This window comes from Hypoxylon trugodes, assembly GCF_022578975.1.
Source record: "Hypoxylon trugodes strain CBS 135444 unplaced genomic scaffold F4822scaffold_8, whole genome shotgun sequence".
Taxonomy (NCBI): Eukaryota; Fungi; Ascomycota; class Sordariomycetes; order Xylariales; family Hypoxylaceae; genus Hypoxylon; species Hypoxylon trugodes.
The window spans coordinates 228,635-244,411 of record NW_026250023.1 but is presented as its reverse complement, the minus strand read 5'-3'; the positions used below and the strand labels follow the sequence as shown (position 1 = coordinate 244,411).

At 47.1% G+C, this 15,777-nt stretch overlaps 8 protein-coding genes across 8 annotated transcripts; 4 read left to right on the top strand and 4 right to left on the bottom strand.

The window, feature by feature from the left end:
* Positions 1-517: 517 nt before the first annotated feature.
* Positions 518-1,983, top strand: F4822DRAFT_412342 (class I glutamine amidotransferase-like protein). The gene is made up of 5 exons (XM_051458943.1): positions 518-865; positions 961-1,082; positions 1,162-1,578; positions 1,636-1,691; positions 1,774-1,983. Exons 1-5 carry the CDS (start codon positions 775-777, stop codon positions 1,886-1,888), a joined length of 801 nt encoding a protein of 266 aa, XP_051310969.1. The 5' UTR covers positions 518-774; the 3' UTR covers positions 1,889-1,983.
* F4822DRAFT_412341 (haloacid dehalogenase) lies at positions 1,984-2,904 on the bottom strand. Its single transcript, XM_051458942.1, has 2 exons — positions 2,621-2,904; positions 1,984-2,565 (listed from the first exon to the last, which is right to left on the bottom strand). The coding sequence occupies exons 1-2, from the start codon at positions 2,787-2,789 to the stop codon at positions 2,018-2,020; spliced, it is 717 nt and encodes a 238-aa protein (XP_051310968.1). The 5' UTR covers positions 2,790-2,904; the 3' UTR covers positions 1,984-2,017.
* Positions 2,905-3,018: 114 nt separating this feature from the next.
* F4822DRAFT_412339 (uncharacterized protein) lies at positions 3,019-4,205 on the top strand. Its single transcript, XM_051458941.1, has one exon. The coding sequence runs from the start codon at positions 3,211-3,213 to the stop codon at positions 4,012-4,014; it is 804 nt and encodes a 267-aa protein (XP_051310967.1). The 5' UTR covers positions 3,019-3,210; the 3' UTR covers positions 4,015-4,205.
* F4822DRAFT_412338 (DUF367-domain-containing protein) lies at positions 4,206-5,976 on the bottom strand. Its single transcript, XM_051458940.1, has one exon. The coding sequence runs from the start codon at positions 5,812-5,814 to the stop codon at positions 4,579-4,581; it is 1,236 nt and encodes a 411-aa protein (XP_051310966.1). The 5' UTR covers positions 5,815-5,976; the 3' UTR covers positions 4,206-4,578.
* Positions 5,977-6,224: 248 nt separating this feature from the next.
* Positions 6,225-8,722, top strand: F4822DRAFT_336981 (VHS-domain-containing protein). Its single transcript, XM_051455749.1, has 4 exons — positions 6,225-7,013; positions 7,068-7,761; positions 7,822-8,318; positions 8,377-8,722. Exons 1-4 carry the CDS (start codon positions 6,468-6,470, stop codon positions 8,581-8,583), a joined length of 1,944 nt encoding a protein of 647 aa, XP_051310965.1. The 5' UTR covers positions 6,225-6,467; the 3' UTR covers positions 8,584-8,722.
* A 457-nt stretch (positions 8,723-9,179) lies between these two features.
* On the bottom strand, positions 9,180-12,477 carry F4822DRAFT_432039 (initiation factor 2; the record flags this gene model as incomplete). Its single annotated transcript, XM_051461576.1, has 3 exons — positions 9,180-9,331; positions 9,418-12,382; positions 12,454-12,477. 3 exons carry the CDS (start codon positions 12,475-12,477, stop codon positions 9,180-9,182), a joined length of 3,141 nt encoding a protein of 1,046 aa, XP_051310964.1.
* Positions 12,478-12,739: 262 nt separating this feature from the next.
* On the top strand, positions 12,740-14,060 carry F4822DRAFT_336961 (uncharacterized protein). The gene has a single exon (XM_051455748.1). It carries the CDS (start codon positions 12,849-12,851, stop codon positions 13,878-13,880), a length of 1,032 nt encoding a protein of 343 aa, XP_051310963.1. The 5' UTR covers positions 12,740-12,848; the 3' UTR covers positions 13,881-14,060.
* Positions 13,998-15,337, bottom strand: F4822DRAFT_336955 (uncharacterized protein). Its single transcript, XM_051455747.1, has 3 exons — positions 14,931-15,337; positions 14,292-14,848; positions 13,998-14,235 (listed from the first exon to the last, which is right to left on the bottom strand). The coding sequence occupies exons 1-3, from the start codon at positions 15,001-15,003 to the stop codon at positions 14,116-14,118; spliced, it is 750 nt and encodes a 249-aa protein (XP_051310962.1). The 5' UTR covers positions 15,004-15,337; the 3' UTR covers positions 13,998-14,115.
* Between the last annotated feature and the right edge of the window lie 440 nt (positions 15,338-15,777).

Below are 15,777 nucleotides of genomic sequence, written 5' to 3'. Positions count from 1 at the left end.
GAGCTGTTTTGTACCCCAACCTAAATACGTAAGGATGTCACGAAAAACGAGGGTAGAGACCATGTGGACGGTGGCTTGCCATGGTGTCGGCAACGAACATGCTGGAGCGGGTGCCTACCGTGCACCGTAACATCGTGGCTAGGTAGTGCCCCTCTACAGGGACTACAGAGCCTACAGGGCTGAGATATTATATCATATTATACCCCTAGGCGTCCACTTTTACACTAATGACCAATAAACAAGTGTATAAGGTCGGTGTGAGTTGGTCATAGTCTGGGTCATCTTGGGTCATCTGAGCCAACTGAGTTGTGGAGGGTTGCAAGAAAAATGAATCCTAAGAGGAAATAAGGGGAAGTTTCTCTATCAAGTCACTAAAATGGCCTTCTATTATTGGATTATTACTGTTGATTAGCGTATTATGTACGCTGTGAGTAACAATGATTTGCCGAGTTACCCGACCAGCTAGTAAGATTTAAAACGTCCTAAAGTGTAACGTCTTCTGCCTGTTAGCCCTTCTGTTAGGTTCGTTTAGGTCTGTGCTCTAGGCGTTTATTCGCCCGTTAGTACGCCTAGGAGCTTTAGGTCTTAGCTGGGTGTTAATGAGTACATGTACCTAAGTACCTCATACGTCAATCACCTCCCACTTCGGGATCTTCAAATCGATTGATGCGACTTTCTTTCTTAACACAACATACTTCGTTTCGACCTCATTTCTTACCTAAACAAATCGCAAACAAATATCGAGGGTACTACTACCAGTATCATTAAGAAACGATGGAAGAACCCCAAATTACATCGCCGGGGACATCCGTCATAAACCCCAAAGTCCTCATTATGATGGCCGACTATGGCCACGATCCTACAGGTACGCCACCTTTCTACCACAGCCCTTTGCCTACCTAAGCGCCCACCTATGTACCTATAACATGCATGTCTCTAGCGCTGACTCACAATATTTAGAAACTGCCGTCCCCTACACTGCGTTCAAGAATGCAGGCTACGATATCAAGTTCGCGACCGAGAACGGAAAGCCGCCGCGATGCGACAAGAAAATGTTGGAGGGGTTCACCCAAAAACTACTCGTACGCCGTAACCACTCGTGACATCTTACACGCGAACAACCTCGATCGAATGATCGATCCTAATAACAATGGATAACAGGGAGCAAAAAAGGAAGTCGTCACTTTGTACAAGAAAATGGCCATAAGTGAAGAGATGCGCCACCCGCTCTCCTGGTCCGACCCCAGCTTTTCCCTCGACCCTTTTGACCTCGTCGTGTTCCCCGGAGGCCACGAGAAAAGTGTTAGACAAATCATCGAGTCCCCCATCGTACACAAACTCGTACTAGATTACTTCCCCAAGACAAAGAAGCCGAGTAAGAAAGTGATAGGCGCTGTGTGTCATGGTGTGATGGTCTTGTCCGAGTCGAAAGATGCCAATGGGATAAGTGTCATTCGCGATTGTAACACTACATCGCTGCCTGCGAAATTCGAGCAGGCGGCGTATTGGGGAACACGGGCGGTGCTCGGTGATTATTACAAGACATTTGGCGCACAAAGCGAAAATACTGAGGACTCGGTAAGGATAACAACTATCCCAACAAAACCTGAGTGTTATCATCTGATCAATTTGTAGGTCAGAAAGGTTCTTGCCGACCCATCTCAATTCAAGGCCAGTCTAAACCCAGGCCCGTAAGTGTTCCTATCTTTTCCAACCATTTATCTCAAGGCTATGTTCACTCGCAAGCTGAAATATATCACTCACCATATCTAGTTTCACTGTCGAGGACGAGCAGTACAATTACATCAGTGCTCGATATCCCGGCGATGCGGAGTTATTCGCCGAAGAGATTATCAAGCTCTTCGAGAGCTTCCACAAGATTGTCTAAATTCTTTCCACATATGGTTGGTCTATATGCGCATAGATCTACCGGTTTGCAAATTGTTGATACCCTCACGGCGAATCTGGATTACGAAAGAATGAAATAGTTATGATATATACTTAGTATGATAATGCACTAATTCTTTAAAATTGACTTGATCGCTTCATCGACACCTGATGCTACGACCGAAGGATTGCGATTTGGTTCCAGTCGGTCTATCCAGCCTTTGCCAGCCCGATCGATAAATGCGGCTTGCAATCCCGCAGCTCTTGACCCTGCGATATCGAACGGATTCGCACTCACAACCCATACGTCGCTTGCTTCTCCTTGCTTGCCAGCCTGTTCAACGAGATGGTCATACGTCCTCCTATCCGGTTTGAAACACTTAAGACCGTCAACAGTAATCAGCGATTTGAACCTTCCCGCATGAGGTCCCAATTCCGGCGAAGTATTAATCGAATTCCCCACCATTTCATCGGTACCATTCGAGAAGACATAAGCTTCAACCCTATCACCGTTTTCCTCCAAAAGTTTCAAAGCTAAAGGTATTTCAGGGAAGACATGTAGTGCATCATATGACTTCATAAGCGTATCCGCGTCTTTCGCCGAGAGCGTCAATTCATGCTCCGCTACGGCGTGTCCCAGCGCATTGCGTGTTATTTCGCTGAATGATTTGTACTCGCCTAACTTTTGTTAGAAAGTTATTCTCCCAAGAGCTGAATGATTTAGTGACTATACCCATGCTATTAATCCGCCATGTGTATTCCAGCTGATACCGTCGCCATAATGCAGCTAATGATTTAGCTTTGTCTTCGCCGTAAATCTTGGCTAGTTCCTGGGCGATGGATTCGGTGGATAGTAGTGTCCCGTAGAGATCGAATGCGATAACTGTTTTCTTAGTCGCCATTTGAATGTGGAGTAGCAATACGGGGAATGAGTCAATCGGTGATTCTTAGAAAGTTATTTATTTCCCCCGTATCAAATACCCTTGAGCGTTTATATGGCTCTTCACGGTTTGTCATCGTCATCAGTTGACATAGGGCGTGATGCATTAGCTACTAGCTTGATATTGCGGGGTAGCTGTATACTGCATTGGGATAGGTAAGTGCTCTATAGTTGTCGCTATAGATGGTTTCCTACATTTATGCTTCATCTATAATACATTATAGTGTGAGTAGTATCCTTTCGAAATTAATATGTATAAATAGAATTTCCCTTGATATACATAAGCTCTATTATACTCAATCTTTTACGCATTTACACCCGTATCACCCTACCGAAATACATCATCATATCAACCACATGACGTATGTCAACAATCGGATATCATGACAGCAATACCAGAAGACCAAGAGAAAAACTACGAGATATTCCTAGACTGTCTCTCAACTGCTCTGATCGAGAAAATCTCACAACCCCAAGCAAAACCAAAACGAAGGACCAAACCCAAGTCCAAAAAGCCCACATCTACACCACCACAGACCAAGTCCGCAAATCCAGACCCGGAAACAGAAGCAGACACCGACCTAACCAGCGCCGACGACCTCGCCGACTTCGCCGGGTACATAGCAACCACAACCTTCCACTCCCTCCCCAGCGACCTCAAAACCCTAGACTACTACCTCTGGACCAGATCCCCATCCCTTCAAACAACCTACACCCTCCCATTCACAGGCACCTCCATACCCCCTCTCCCAACCCTCGACCCGGCCATCGCCGACTCGCTATCCACGTACTCCATAACCCGTGAACCAACACAAGGCATCAATGAATTCCTCGCACCAATCCTAACCCACTACCTCTCCCTCATCACAAAACCACCCCCAGCCCCGCGCGCCACGCTCAAAGAAGCAACCGGCTGTGAAATCTGTGAAAGAAATTATATCCCACTATCATACCACCACCTAATCCCACGATTCGTGCATTCCAAAGCAGTGAAACGCGGATGGCATAAAGAGGAAGATTTACAGAATGTAGCTTGGCTATGCGGTGCTTGTCATCGCTTCGTGCATCGTTTCGCCGGACATGAGGAGCTTGCGCGGAGGTATTATACGGTGGAGTTATTGATGGAGGATGAGGGTGTGAGGAGGTGGGCGGAGTGGGTTGGACGGTTACGGTGGAAGGGGCGGTGATATGGTGCTGGGGAAGATGTGAGGAAGAAATGTGAATTAATGGTTAATATTATGAGATGATACTCAGGCCTGTTTTAGGGTGCGAACCTAGATACCCGGTTGCATCATGTGGAAATAGCATATAAAAGCGCCTAGGAAATACATCACTAATGATTAATGGTGTGCATCTATATAACTTATCTCACGAAAATTGGCATTTTAGTGTGTTTATTAAGAGAAAGAAAATCGTAGTAGAGGCGTAGACTATACATGTTTCAATTGGCTTCAATTACACGGGCATCCACTTACTGTGTACGTTCTTAGGGTAGATATCTATAGCACCTTGACTCGAGACTTACCTTTAATCATGGTGGTATTGTAAGTAGGAATCGGGCTTATACCTAGGTACGAACCGGAATGGAATGGCTTGGAGCGTCGGGCACCCAAATTATTTAGCGAATAGACAATTTTCGTGCCTCGCGCCCATGTTCGAGGAAGACACAAGTACCAGCGACGCCAGCAAAGGCGTACGATACGCCATCATTTGACCGGGTACGGTTTCTATCATTTTTATTTATCATGTACTCACCATCTCTTCGGCGCCGTCGCACAGCCCGACGAGAATGTCCGACTCATGACATTTGCTTTTGACCTTTCCTTCTCAAGCTTTGTTAGACCTATCCTATCAGTAATAGGGGTAGCGTCGATAATGTTATCAAACGCATCATCGTCTTCATCTTCATCTTCATCTTCCCCATTATCCGAATCAGGCTCTGCATCGGGGTCGACGTGATACCTTTGCGGTTGAGGTGGAGGTATTGCTTGTGGCTTGGGTTTGTGATCCGCTTCCTTGGAGTTGGCGAATGGTTTTGACGCGAGAACCTTACGACGTATTTCTTCCATTTCAGCATCGTCGTCGGAGTCATCTGATATATGGAAGGGATCCCTATTGTCCTTCTCCTCTTTCGGCTTTTGCGCGCTTTCTCCGGGATGTGGCCACTGTTCTGGTTTCTTCCCAAGGTAGATGCCGTCGACGCTATCATTATCCCCGTTTTCGTCTCCATTTTCTCCATCGTCCTCATCTTCATCTTCATCTTCTTCGTCATCGGAGTCAATAATAGCTCGACGATTAACATTTCCACCCTTCCATAAATCGTCATCATCAGCATTCTCTCTGCTTTCGGCATGTTCCCGCTCTAATCGTTCCATCCATTCTTTCTCTGTCTTTATAATCTCGTCTTCATCGGCGCATGCGGCGTACTTCCTAAGTACCTTTGAATTGATAGCCAAGAAAGACTCTCCATAGTTAAACGGTCGCAGTACTTCCTCTGCCCAGTCGGCATGACCACATATGTAGAATGCTGCAGCCAAAGCCTCGACACAGTTAAGTCGGAAGGGTTTGCCGTAGTTGACAGTATTCGCAGCGACGAGGTACGGCAATAATCTTTCGCATTTTCCGCCGACCTTGTTCCATTGTACTTCTTGCGTTCGCGCCCAGGAGCATTCGACCACAGCAGCGCCATATTGTTCCATTAATTCTTTGTCGGCGGGGGAGATCTTGTGTTTTCCGTTAGGTGTAATAATAACGCCATTATGTCTTTGGCCAATATGAAGGTCGCGCATGAGGCCAAGTCGGATAAGTTTTTTTCCTGAACATCGTTTCGGATCGCAGTGGTTCAAGTCCCAGCAGGCGGCTTTGAAGGCGGGTTGGGAAGAGTTCGCTTGTTCGGAATCATCGTCGGCGAGGCGCGGTCGAGTTGGGCCATTTCCGCGACCTTTTCCACCTCGAGATGAGAATTTATCTTTCTTGTGTCGAACCATGTTGAATGCTTGAGTTATTCCTTTTGAAAATGATGATATGGGTAGTAAAAGCGACAAGGAAGAAAGGAAGGAAGAATATACGAGTATTAAAAGGTAGAGAAAAACAATGAAATTCTCGTAGATGAGATAGAATGACGAAGCGTGGGGCAATTCCAATTACCCTAGAACTTCAAAAAGTTAAACCTTGTCCTTGCTTCAGCTGTTCGTGGGGCTTGTGCAAGATACACCTTATGCAACGGATAAATAAGATTATCCGGGGATAGTGCTTTCCCAAAGCTACGGCTTGTTATCTGATTGGTTGAGAGTTATTCTATCAACTTCTCCAAGGTCATTGCTGCCACAATTCATATAACTGCGCCACAAATCAAGTGGGATGCCTGCCCAGCTTATTTTGGTAGGCTCGATGGTCACCAAGGCCAAGGCGCCGCCGCATTAATACTTTTGGTGATAACCCTTTTTAAGCTTCAGCCTTTTAACTGACAAAAAACAACAACTGCGACATGATCGTCGTTCATGAATAAAATAATTATTTTTCCTATTTTACATAAGCGAATGTCTATGGATGGATTAATTCCATAGGCGCATTGCATCAGGCGCAATTTATTCCGACTTATATCTCCCCTCTCTCGCCTGCATCCCATCACTTTTGAAACATGGAGGCCGCCTCCGCTCGAGCTGCGGCTAGAGACCGTTGGAACGAATTGGGTTACCCGCGACCTTCTCAGCTTCAGCGATTCATAGCGAATGCTTGTAGTCCAGAGAATTACGAACCGAACCTCGCTTTAAATCTCGAAATTTCCGATCTGATCAACAGCAAGAAAGGTAGCGCACCCCGAGAAGCCGCCGTCGCTATAGTCAACTATATCAACTCGCGCAATCCCAACGTTAGCCTCCTCGCTCTTAACCTTCTCGATATTTGTGTCAAGAATTGCGGGTATCCTTTTCAACTTCAGATTAGTACCAAAGAATTCCTAAACGAACTTGTCAGACGGTTTCCCGAGAGACCCCCTATTCGTTACACAAAAGTCCAGTCTAAGATTCTGGAAGCGATCGAAGAATGGAGGAGTACAATATGCGAGACGAGTCGGTACAAGGAAGACCTCGGATTCATCCGGGATATGCACCGGTTGTTGAGCTACAAAGGTTATCACTTTCCGGAAGTTCGGAGGGATGATGCTGCTGTTTTGAATCCTAGTGATGTGAGTAGATTATGGCGCAGCTTACGTGGCAGTTAGACCAACTAATAATCGTAGAATCTTAAATCGGCTGAGGAAATGGAGGAGGAAGAACGAGAAGCGCAATCTGCTAAGCTACAAGAACTAATACGAAGAGGTACTCCAGAGGACTTACAAGAAGCCAATCGCCTTATGAAGGTTATGGCCGGATACGATACGAGGTCGAAAACGGACTACCGAGCAAAGGCGGCGGAAGAGGTCGGAAAGATTCAGGCAAAAGCGCGCCTCTTGGAGGAAAGACTGGCAGCTTTCAAGCCAGGCGATTCTATGAAGGATGGCGACGTATTTGAGGAACTAGCCTCGTCTCTTCAAAGCGCACAACCCAAGATTCAGAAGATGTGCGAAGAAGAATCAGACGATCATGAGGCGGTCGCCAAATTGTTCGAGATCAATGACAGCATACATCGGACCGTTGAACGGTGGAAGCTTCTCAAGAAGGGTGATATTGAGGGCGCTAACAAGATCGCCCAAGGCGCGCCCATTCCCACGACGTCGTCAGCACCAGCTGGAAAGTCGACATCGGCCGCGAACGAGCTTTCATTGATCGATTTCGACGCGGATGCTGCGGCAAATGGTTCTGCTAACAACACCGCGGGAACGAGTTCACAGGCTGGTGGTCTTGAGAATGACCTGCTGGGTCTATCTTTAGGAGACAGCAGTAGTAGTTTTGGTCAAGGGGGTGGTATCTCGCTTGGCTTCGGGTCGAACCAAAGTAAGTCAAATTTATTGTCTATTCAAATCAACTAGAACACACGGCTAACTTTTTGTCTAGATGTACCCGGACCTGCTTTACTATCTTCAATGACTCAAAATAACAGTGCTAAGGGCCCTGTATCAACACCTACACCTCCGCCATTCTCTTCCTTTTCTGGTTTCACTTCACCCCCTACAGGATCTCAGTCGAATACCCCACAACCAAACCTAGCGCAACAATCTTCCTTCTCTAGGCCACCTCAAAAAGCGACCCCGGCCAACGATCCTTTTGCGGCTCTCGCCTCACCTCAATTCTCATCTAAGCCAGCCACGCCTAAACCCGCCCCACCGCCTGCGACCTCAAATGATGATGATGAATGGTCATTTTCTTCAGCTTTACCACCTGAGCCGTCTCTTCCTGCGGAATATAAGGTAAACGTTAAGGACGGACCCTTGCAAATCGACCTGAACGCGAGAAGGGCGACAATACCGAGTGCGCTTTCTCTCGTATTCCTTTTCTCTAACACCACCACGGCGCCAATCAGTAATCTCCACTACCAACTAGCCGTAACAAAGGTAAGCCGTCTAGCACATCCAATTGACAATACTATAGTAGCTAACCACGCAACTGAAGGGCTACGAATTACAATTACAACCGCAGACAGGTCGTGCCTTGCAACCTCGCCAGACCGCTGGTGTTACACAGACGGTGGAGGTATACCATGCAGGAGATAGAGTGAGGAAAGTCGAAACGATCAAGTTAAGATGGCGCGTTAGCTATACATTGGGCGCAGAGCAAAGGAGTGAGACGGGCGAGATACCCGAGTTTGGCATTGCGTGATCTGAACCTTGCATAAGAAACGAGCATACCTGAGTAAATGAGCGAAGATATGAAAACGCGGGCAATGAAAGATGAGAGTAGGACAACTGTGCAAAGGAAGTCGAAGCGGTGATAAGCGATAGTAGATGTAGAAGTCAAGTCAAGTGGACTACCGGTTGATAGGAGGCAGATTCTACCTAAGAACACACTATTCTGTGTCGATGCTTCTCTCGTGTCGATGTTCTTTTTCTTCATTTCAGGAATCAAGGGAATGTCTCGACTCGCTAGCAATAATCGCCTAGATTAGACCGTCCCTACTCCATATGAAGGCAAACCAGCTCGCCCGATATGTCAACTCTAATCGATTATAACCCAGAGGACCATAAATAATACGCGCACAAAGCAATCCTCGATATTGTACAAAATGTATTATTTTAGAGGGGATATGATATATGTGCATAGTACAGTGCCTTCTATATACACAACATAGCAACCAAGGCAACGCCACAGATGCCAACCGGTAGATACCTTTTCGTAGTTCCCGTCTACCGTCTATATGTACAATATACCATACACTCCAAACCAAGCCCCCCCTTAACCAGTCATAAGTCGAGTGGTTACAAGAACCGCTTGGTCTTCACCTCCTCATAAGCCTGTATCTGATCGCCGACTTTGATGTCCTGGAACTCTTCGAACCCGATACCGCATTCGGTGCCCTTTCGCATCTCTGTTACGTCTTTCTTGACATGTTTTAGTGTTTCGAGTTTACCTATTCGATTGTTAGCAATTTGAACAAATGCAATGTAGATATTGAGAAAGCAAGCGATTTGGAGGGGAGGGGGTATTAAAACTCACCATCGAAGATCTTCTTCCCATCCCTAAAAATGCGGTATAAATTCGTCCGTGCCACAACACCATTGCGCACCCTACATCCAGCGACATTCTTATACACGCGACCTTTAAGATTGATCGGGAAGACCTGCAGTACCTCTGCTTCACCCAACACGCGGGAGCTAATCTCAGGCGTCAGATATTCGCTTAAGACGGCCTTGACGTCGTCTACTAAATGGTAGATAACGTTATGGTCTAATATCTTCACACCTTGTTCCTCTGCCATCGCTTTTATGTACCCCGGAGTTGTCGTCGCGAAGTTGACAATGACAGAATTACTCGTCGCCGCGTGTTCCACGTCGAATTCACCAATTGCACCTGTGCCCGAGCGCAAGATGCGTGGTTGCACTTCGTGGTTACCAAGCTCCTGGACCGCGGCACAGACTGCTTCAACCGAGCCGTGAAGATCGCCCTTGACGACGACATTCACCATCCTCGTACCATTCTCTTCCTCTGGCAGGGCTTCATCAGCTCCTGCTTCACTCTTCTCGCGAGCTCGCTTTTCCTGGAGAACTCTACGAGCTTCAGAAATTCCTTCGTGAGCAGCAGCATCTTTTTCTCGGTCGCGAAGACCTTCACGGTACTCCGTCGCATCCTTCGCTCTACCCTCATTTTCAGCTTGTAGAACCTGGTCACCTGCTGCGGGCAGATCTTTCCACCCAAGGATTTCGACCGCTGTACCAGGAGGTGCCTCATCGATTTCAACACCCGCTTCATTACGAAGATGTCGAATCCTAGCCCACGTCAGACCCGCTGCGATTATATCGCCAGGCCGTAACGTGCCTCGTTTAACAAGGATAGTAGCAGCTTTACCAATCGGTTTCAAACTACTTTCGAGAACCCAACCTTCCGCGAGGCCGTCGATTTCAGCTCGGTGGTCCAAAATCTCGGAGAGTGTCAATATGTTTTCTTCCAAGTCATCCATACCCTGGCCCGTCTTGCCACTGACACACACTACCTGGACATCTCCACCAAAATCTTCAATCTCAATACCTTCTCGCGCAAGATCAGATTTGACTTGATCTATACGAGCACCTTCCTTATCAATCTTGTTGATAGCAACGATGATCGGCACTTTAGCTCCACGTGCGTGCTTAATAGCCTCAATAGTCTGAGGTTTAACACTGTCGTCCGCGGCCACAACTAAAACAACGATATCCGTCACATAAGCACCCCGTTGTCGCATTGTAAGGAAGGCAGCGTGCCCAGGGGTATCTAGGAAGGTAATCTGTTTACCACCGGAGAGCTTCACTGAAAAAGCACCAATACGCTGAGTGATGCCTCCATGTTCCTGAGCGGCGATAGATGAATTTCGTAAATAATCGAGTAGAGTCGTTTTTCCGTGATCAACATGACCCATAATAGTCACAACCGGTGGTCTCTGTGGAAGAACCGACACATCCTCAGGTGGTGGGCGGGGTTTAAGATCACGGTCCACCTCTACCGTCGGTTCGAACCCATATTCCTGAGCGACAAGCGCAGCCGTGTCTCCAGCCATCAGACTATCTAACGAGACATTTTCAAAACCTAACTCGCCAAGTTGTTTCAAAAATGTTTTTGGCTTCACTTTGAGTGCTTCGGCCAACGCTTCAATACTTATCAATTCGGGTAATGAAATAGGAGTAGGACCGGCTTTCTCGGATTCGCGTTGTGCTTTTCGTGCTGCCTTCGCTCGACGCCTCTCCTGATATTGTTCGTAATCGAAGTCAGCTCCATCATCTTCTTGCAAGCCAAACTTGGCCCCACGTCGCGAGCGTTTTCCACGATCAGCCGCACCACTATCCCGTTGTTCAAAAGTCTCAAACCGATCGGTTCGCCCACCACGTCCACGACCTCGATCCCGACCCCCGAAGTCCCTAGCTTGACTCTGTTCCTCGAGAACCCTGGATGGAGTGTCGGTCGTAGATGCCCTGGATGGGGGAGATTTCGAGGTATTTTTGATTTGGTTCCCTGATGTGTCAAACTCCTCACCCCAGTCATATAAGGCTTTAGAACCCGAACTTTTCGGGTCTGCAACCTTCTTCTCCATCTGTTCCCAAGTATTTTTGCTATCGGATCGCGACGAAGCCGTTCTTAAATCATTTGATCCTTGTGTCTTCGTCGCTTGGGAACTCTTGGAATTATTTTTAAATTCATTACCAAAATGATTCCAGAAGTCACTACTTTTAGGAGTTTGTTTTCGTGCCAACGAACTCCAGTCCGGATCTTTCTCCGGGGGCGTAAATGGACTGGCTCGCGGATTGGTGGGTTTCGATTCTATATTACGGTGCGCATCACCAAAGGGTGAGTCGAAATTGGTTGGGGTTGACCGTGGGGGTTCTTTAAAAAATTGATTCGATCCCAGAGAGCGCGATTCTCGAGCACCTCGTCCATTCAAATCGTTGTTATTCGGGGTTTGGGAAATTCCTTGTGGGAAAACACCCTTTATGAAATCATTCGGTCGGATCGTATTAGCTTCCCTCGTTTCACGAGCAAGCGTTCCTGGTGGTCTTCTTATAAAAGTTGATCCCTGGCCGACATCCCTTAACCGCGGAGCCAGTTGGAAAGGGGATCTGTCGCGCCATTCTTTATGAGCTTCTCTTTGGAACGTCACACCCTCTCTCCGTAAGCTCGTCTCGATCTCTCGCTGCTTTCCTGCATCCCATACATGTCTAGCTTGTACACCACTGTCAGCAGGGTTAGGCTTCGGAGGTTCGGGAGTTGATTTCTGTTGCTGTTTGGCAAGTAGCTGTCGGCGCGCTAAAAGCTCACGTTGATTTAAGAAATCATCTTGTTTCGGTTGAGCTTGGGGTTTGCTATGGTTCCCCCAACCCCAATCGTCATCGTCCTTGAGGGGTTTCGTAGTTGAAAATTGCTTTTTGCTGGTTCGTGGCGTTGTGAAGCGCAACGAAAGGCGATGTTGGCAGAATGCGCATATTGAAGACTCTCGCTATATAATCTTTGCGTTAGCATTTAATCATAGGGTTCATAGATGCAATAGCTGTAATGATATGGACTAACCCCTGATATTCCCGCTCTCAGCATAGTGACAACAGCTACTCCAAATTGTCACGCGACATTTGAAGCTCGAATATGAGTAGATCCGAGAATTGCTCCAAATTGTTGAAGATGTAAAAAAGAATTGCGTATCGCGGCGCCACCCACCAAAAATCACCGATTGATCCAGATCGGAAAGTTTTAGTGGGGTCCGCCCGCAATAATAGCACAGCCACGCGGGTTCAGGTACAAGGACAAGGGTAGCTTGAGCCACATTACGTCCATCTCGAAATTTTAGCAGAACTTATTTCCTTCATTCATCCCTTACCCCGTTTTTCATATACAGCCCTCCTTTTTACCAGGACTTATATACATTCCATTCGTTTAATTTACATGACAACCTCGAATTCTCATAAATAATGGCCCGTCTAAGAGGGTCCGGCAAATCCGGACCCAAACCACCGAAGCAAAAAAAAGACACAGGACCTCCAGCACCTTTCAAGCGTCCCCCAGAAGTGCTCCAACCATTCATCGACACACTCGACGAAAAGCACATTTACATAACACACATCGACTCGCACCCACGGGACTTCAAGCGCAAAATCTTCACAGTCCCGGTGCTCATGAACCTAGCGCTAGCAGGACTTTTCGTATACCGCATGTACACAATCGTGCCGTATTACCTACGCATCGTAGCTTCCGTCTTGGGGTATTATAACGAGACCACGGTCATCGTTGAGGAGATGGAGTGGAATGAGATCATTCCCGAAGTAGGGAAACGCGCTGCGAGTTTTATGATTGATTTTTTGCTGTTTGTGTTTGTATGGCATTGGCCGTTGGACTTTTGTCTTGCGCAGGAGCATGGAAATCCGGTTTCCTGGCGGTTAAGTGTTGGGTTTAAGGATCGTGAGGTTGTGGTTAGGAGGAGTAGGAAGTGGGATGAGAATGTTGGGGATTTTGTCAATGACGCAGCTGCCAAGAGTTTATTTGTGTCGAGGATTGGCATGTCTACGGCGCCTATGCTACTCAATGAGAAAACGGGATACCTGCTTATGAACGCTGAGTGGGATTTGGATTGGGCAGCTATGGTTGATGCGCATACGATGGTCGACAGGAAGATGGCTGCGATTGAGGCCTTCAAGACGGTTGTTTTGGCTTACCATGAGGATTACGGATGGCTTTCTGTCGACATGAAAGGTGGTGAGAATGCCGATGAGGACGAAAGAAGACGCCAAGTCTTCGCCTTCAGAGATGCACTTGCTTCCGTGGGCAAGGAGGATCTGTTCTATCGCTGGATTGAGACCGTACAGTTTGAGACTGAGAAAGCCGGTGGGTTCACTAAGGAAAACCAGGAACAAGTCGCGAAGCAGATCAGGGATATGTTTAAGAAGGAAGGTATCGACTTTGATGAGTTTTGGAAGGAAAGCGTAGGTGGAGATGCACCCAATTAATGCTTCGACATAATCAAGGAAATCATAGAATTCGGAATAGACATCCCCCAATAAAAAGGGTATAACAACATAATAACAACGAGGCGCCAAATGAGGATATTCACTTTACACAGACCGAGAGCCATAATCCACAGGGCGACGAGAATGTATTGATCGTATGCAATAAGGGGAGCCCCAACAATTGGAGGCTATGCAAGCTATGTCGAAGATAACAACTACTGGCAAATTAGTTACTTCATTTTGATTTGCCCTTCTTTCCGCTCTTGCCCAAAGCAGCCTCGCGCTTCTTCGCCTCCTTAGCCTCAATCTCAGTCTTTCGTGCCTTCTCTTGGGCTTCCTTCTCCTCTTTCTCTGCCTGTTTATAGCGTAAGTAGGTATCCTATGTATCAGTATGATTGAGTATTTACGAACCTGTTTTCTGGCAGCCTCAGCTTCACGCTTCTCTCGGATGAGCTTTAGGCGGGCCAAATCAGCCTTAGCCTCATCTGTCTTGCCAGCCTCATGAAGCTTGCGATATCTCTCTTTAGCTTGTTGAGCTTCCATGGACTCGCGCTCCTTTCGGCTCATAGTCGATAGGTTCTTGACTCCTTCGGTTGCCTCTTCGACAGCATCGGATGGCGGGGCCTTGGTCTGGTTGCGCGCGGCTTTGGAGTGGTTAGGGTTGGCAGGCATATCGTCATCTTCTTCCTCTTCGGAGTCGGTGGGCATGTCGCCAACTTGGACAGACTTGCTCTTCCTAGCAATGGCGGCTTCCTTCTGGGCCTTCTTGGCTTGCTTACGCTCTTCTCGAGTCAATTCGGCATTCTGTTGGGAGGGACCAGCGTCGTCGGAGTCCTCATCCGAGTCTTCTTCTTCGGAATCATCGTCATCGTCATCTTCGTCTTCCGGCTTAGCATCTGCACTCCACATGCTAATCTCATTACCGTCGGCATCGAGGGGTCGAAGGTCACGAGAGTAATGCTTTCCACCTGTAGAAGAATATTGTTAGCAGCGGTCGCGTTAAAAGGGTAATAGAAGAGAATGAATGGAAGGCATTTATCAATCACTTACCTCCTCGTGTAAACTTCTTAAACTTTCCTCCCCGACCGCGGGAGTTGGCGCCTGGTGCTCCTCGTCCAGACATGATGGTGTCAAGGATTGATTGTGATGAAAGGTTGATGGTGGGATAGCTTGATCGAATCCGGCTTTTTCAAGCTCAATGCGCCGTAGAAAAAAGAACCCGAAATAAAATAAGGTCAAGCTTTTGTCTAGAATTGACTAGAGAAGCACCAGTCTCCCGAAATTTAAAAGTAGAGGTTTAAAAGTAAAGTAAACGTTTGAGAAGTCGCCGAAGTGTGATGTTATGTATGTCGAGTCAAACCGCATGCATATGGAAAGAGGGGCAAAAAAATAACACACGACTCGGCGGGCTGGGATTTGATTGATTAGCACTGTAACTTTTTTTTACTGCGGGAAGGAGTCAGAGAGGTAATAGCGAAGACCTGAATGGCGGGGTAATCTACTTATTAGGCTTGATACGTTCCCCTGCTGAAATACAATGTCTTTGATTGGCCCAAACTCGACCTTTGTGGACTAGCTCTGACCCACCATGCCACTTCACATAGATTTGCAAGATTCAAAGAATCCACTCAAAGGTGATGTGGCTTACTATGACATAGATGTGGCTGGACAATATTGGATAAACCCCGGGGAATATCGTTGCGCCGGTCTCCACTCTGCCCAAACTAATTAAATGAAATTTTCAAGCTAATTCCTTTCCTTCCTTTCTTCTTTTTTTCTTCATCATAAGACAACATCCTTCATATTCACTCTGGCTTTCGTCGCTCTTCGGAGTTCTCAATGACAGGTCTTGGAGGGGAAATTGGAGGAAAGACGGAATATTCTTCGATCACTTACC

Coding starts and splice junctions, on each gene's coding strand:
- F4822DRAFT_412338 (XM_051458940.1), bottom strand. CDS start 5,814: ATGGTTCGACACAAGAAAGATAAATTCTCATCTCGAGGTGGAAAAGGT.
- F4822DRAFT_412342 (XM_051458943.1), top strand. CDS start 775: ATGGAAGAACCCCAAATTACATCGCCGGGGACATCCGTCATAAACCCC. Junction 866..960: donor CTATGGCCACGATCCTACAG/GTACGCCACCTT, acceptor CACAATATTTAG/AAACTGCCGTCCCCTACACT. Junction 1,692..1,773: donor GCCAGTCTAAACCCAGGCCC/GTAAGTGTTCCT, acceptor CACCATATCTAG/TTTCACTGTCGAGGACGAGC.
- F4822DRAFT_336981 (XM_051455749.1), top strand. CDS start 6,468: ATGGAGGCCGCCTCCGCTCGAGCTGCGGCTAGAGACCGTTGGAACGAA. Junction 7,014..7,067: donor CTGTTTTGAATCCTAGTGAT/GTGAGTAGATTA, acceptor TAATAATCGTAG/AATCTTAAATCGGCTGAGGA. Junction 8,319..8,376: donor ACCAACTAGCCGTAACAAAG/GTAAGCCGTCTA, acceptor ACGCAACTGAAG/GGCTACGAATTACAATTACA.
- F4822DRAFT_336955 (XM_051455747.1), bottom strand. CDS start 15,003: ATGTCTGGACGAGGAGCACCAGGCGCCAACTCCCGCGGTCGGGGAGGA. Junction 14,849..14,930: donor TAAGAAGTTTACACGAGGAG/GTAAGTGATTGA, acceptor ATTCTTCTACAG/GTGGAAAGCATTACTCTCGT. Junction 14,236..14,291: donor CTGAGGCTGCCAGAAAACAG/GTTCGTAAATAC, acceptor CGCTATAAACAG/GCAGAGAAAGAGGAGAAGGA.
- F4822DRAFT_336961 (XM_051455748.1), top strand. CDS start 12,849: ATGGCCCGTCTAAGAGGGTCCGGCAAATCCGGACCCAAACCACCGAAG.
- F4822DRAFT_412339 (XM_051458941.1), top strand. CDS start 3,211: ATGACAGCAATACCAGAAGACCAAGAGAAAAACTACGAGATATTCCTA.
- F4822DRAFT_412341 (XM_051458942.1), bottom strand. CDS start 2,789: ATGGCGACTAAGAAAACAGTTATCGCATTCGATCTCTACGGGACACTA. Junction 2,566..2,620: donor ATGGCGGATTAATAGCATGG/GTATAGTCACTA, acceptor AACAAAAGTTAG/GCGAGTACAAATCATTCAGC.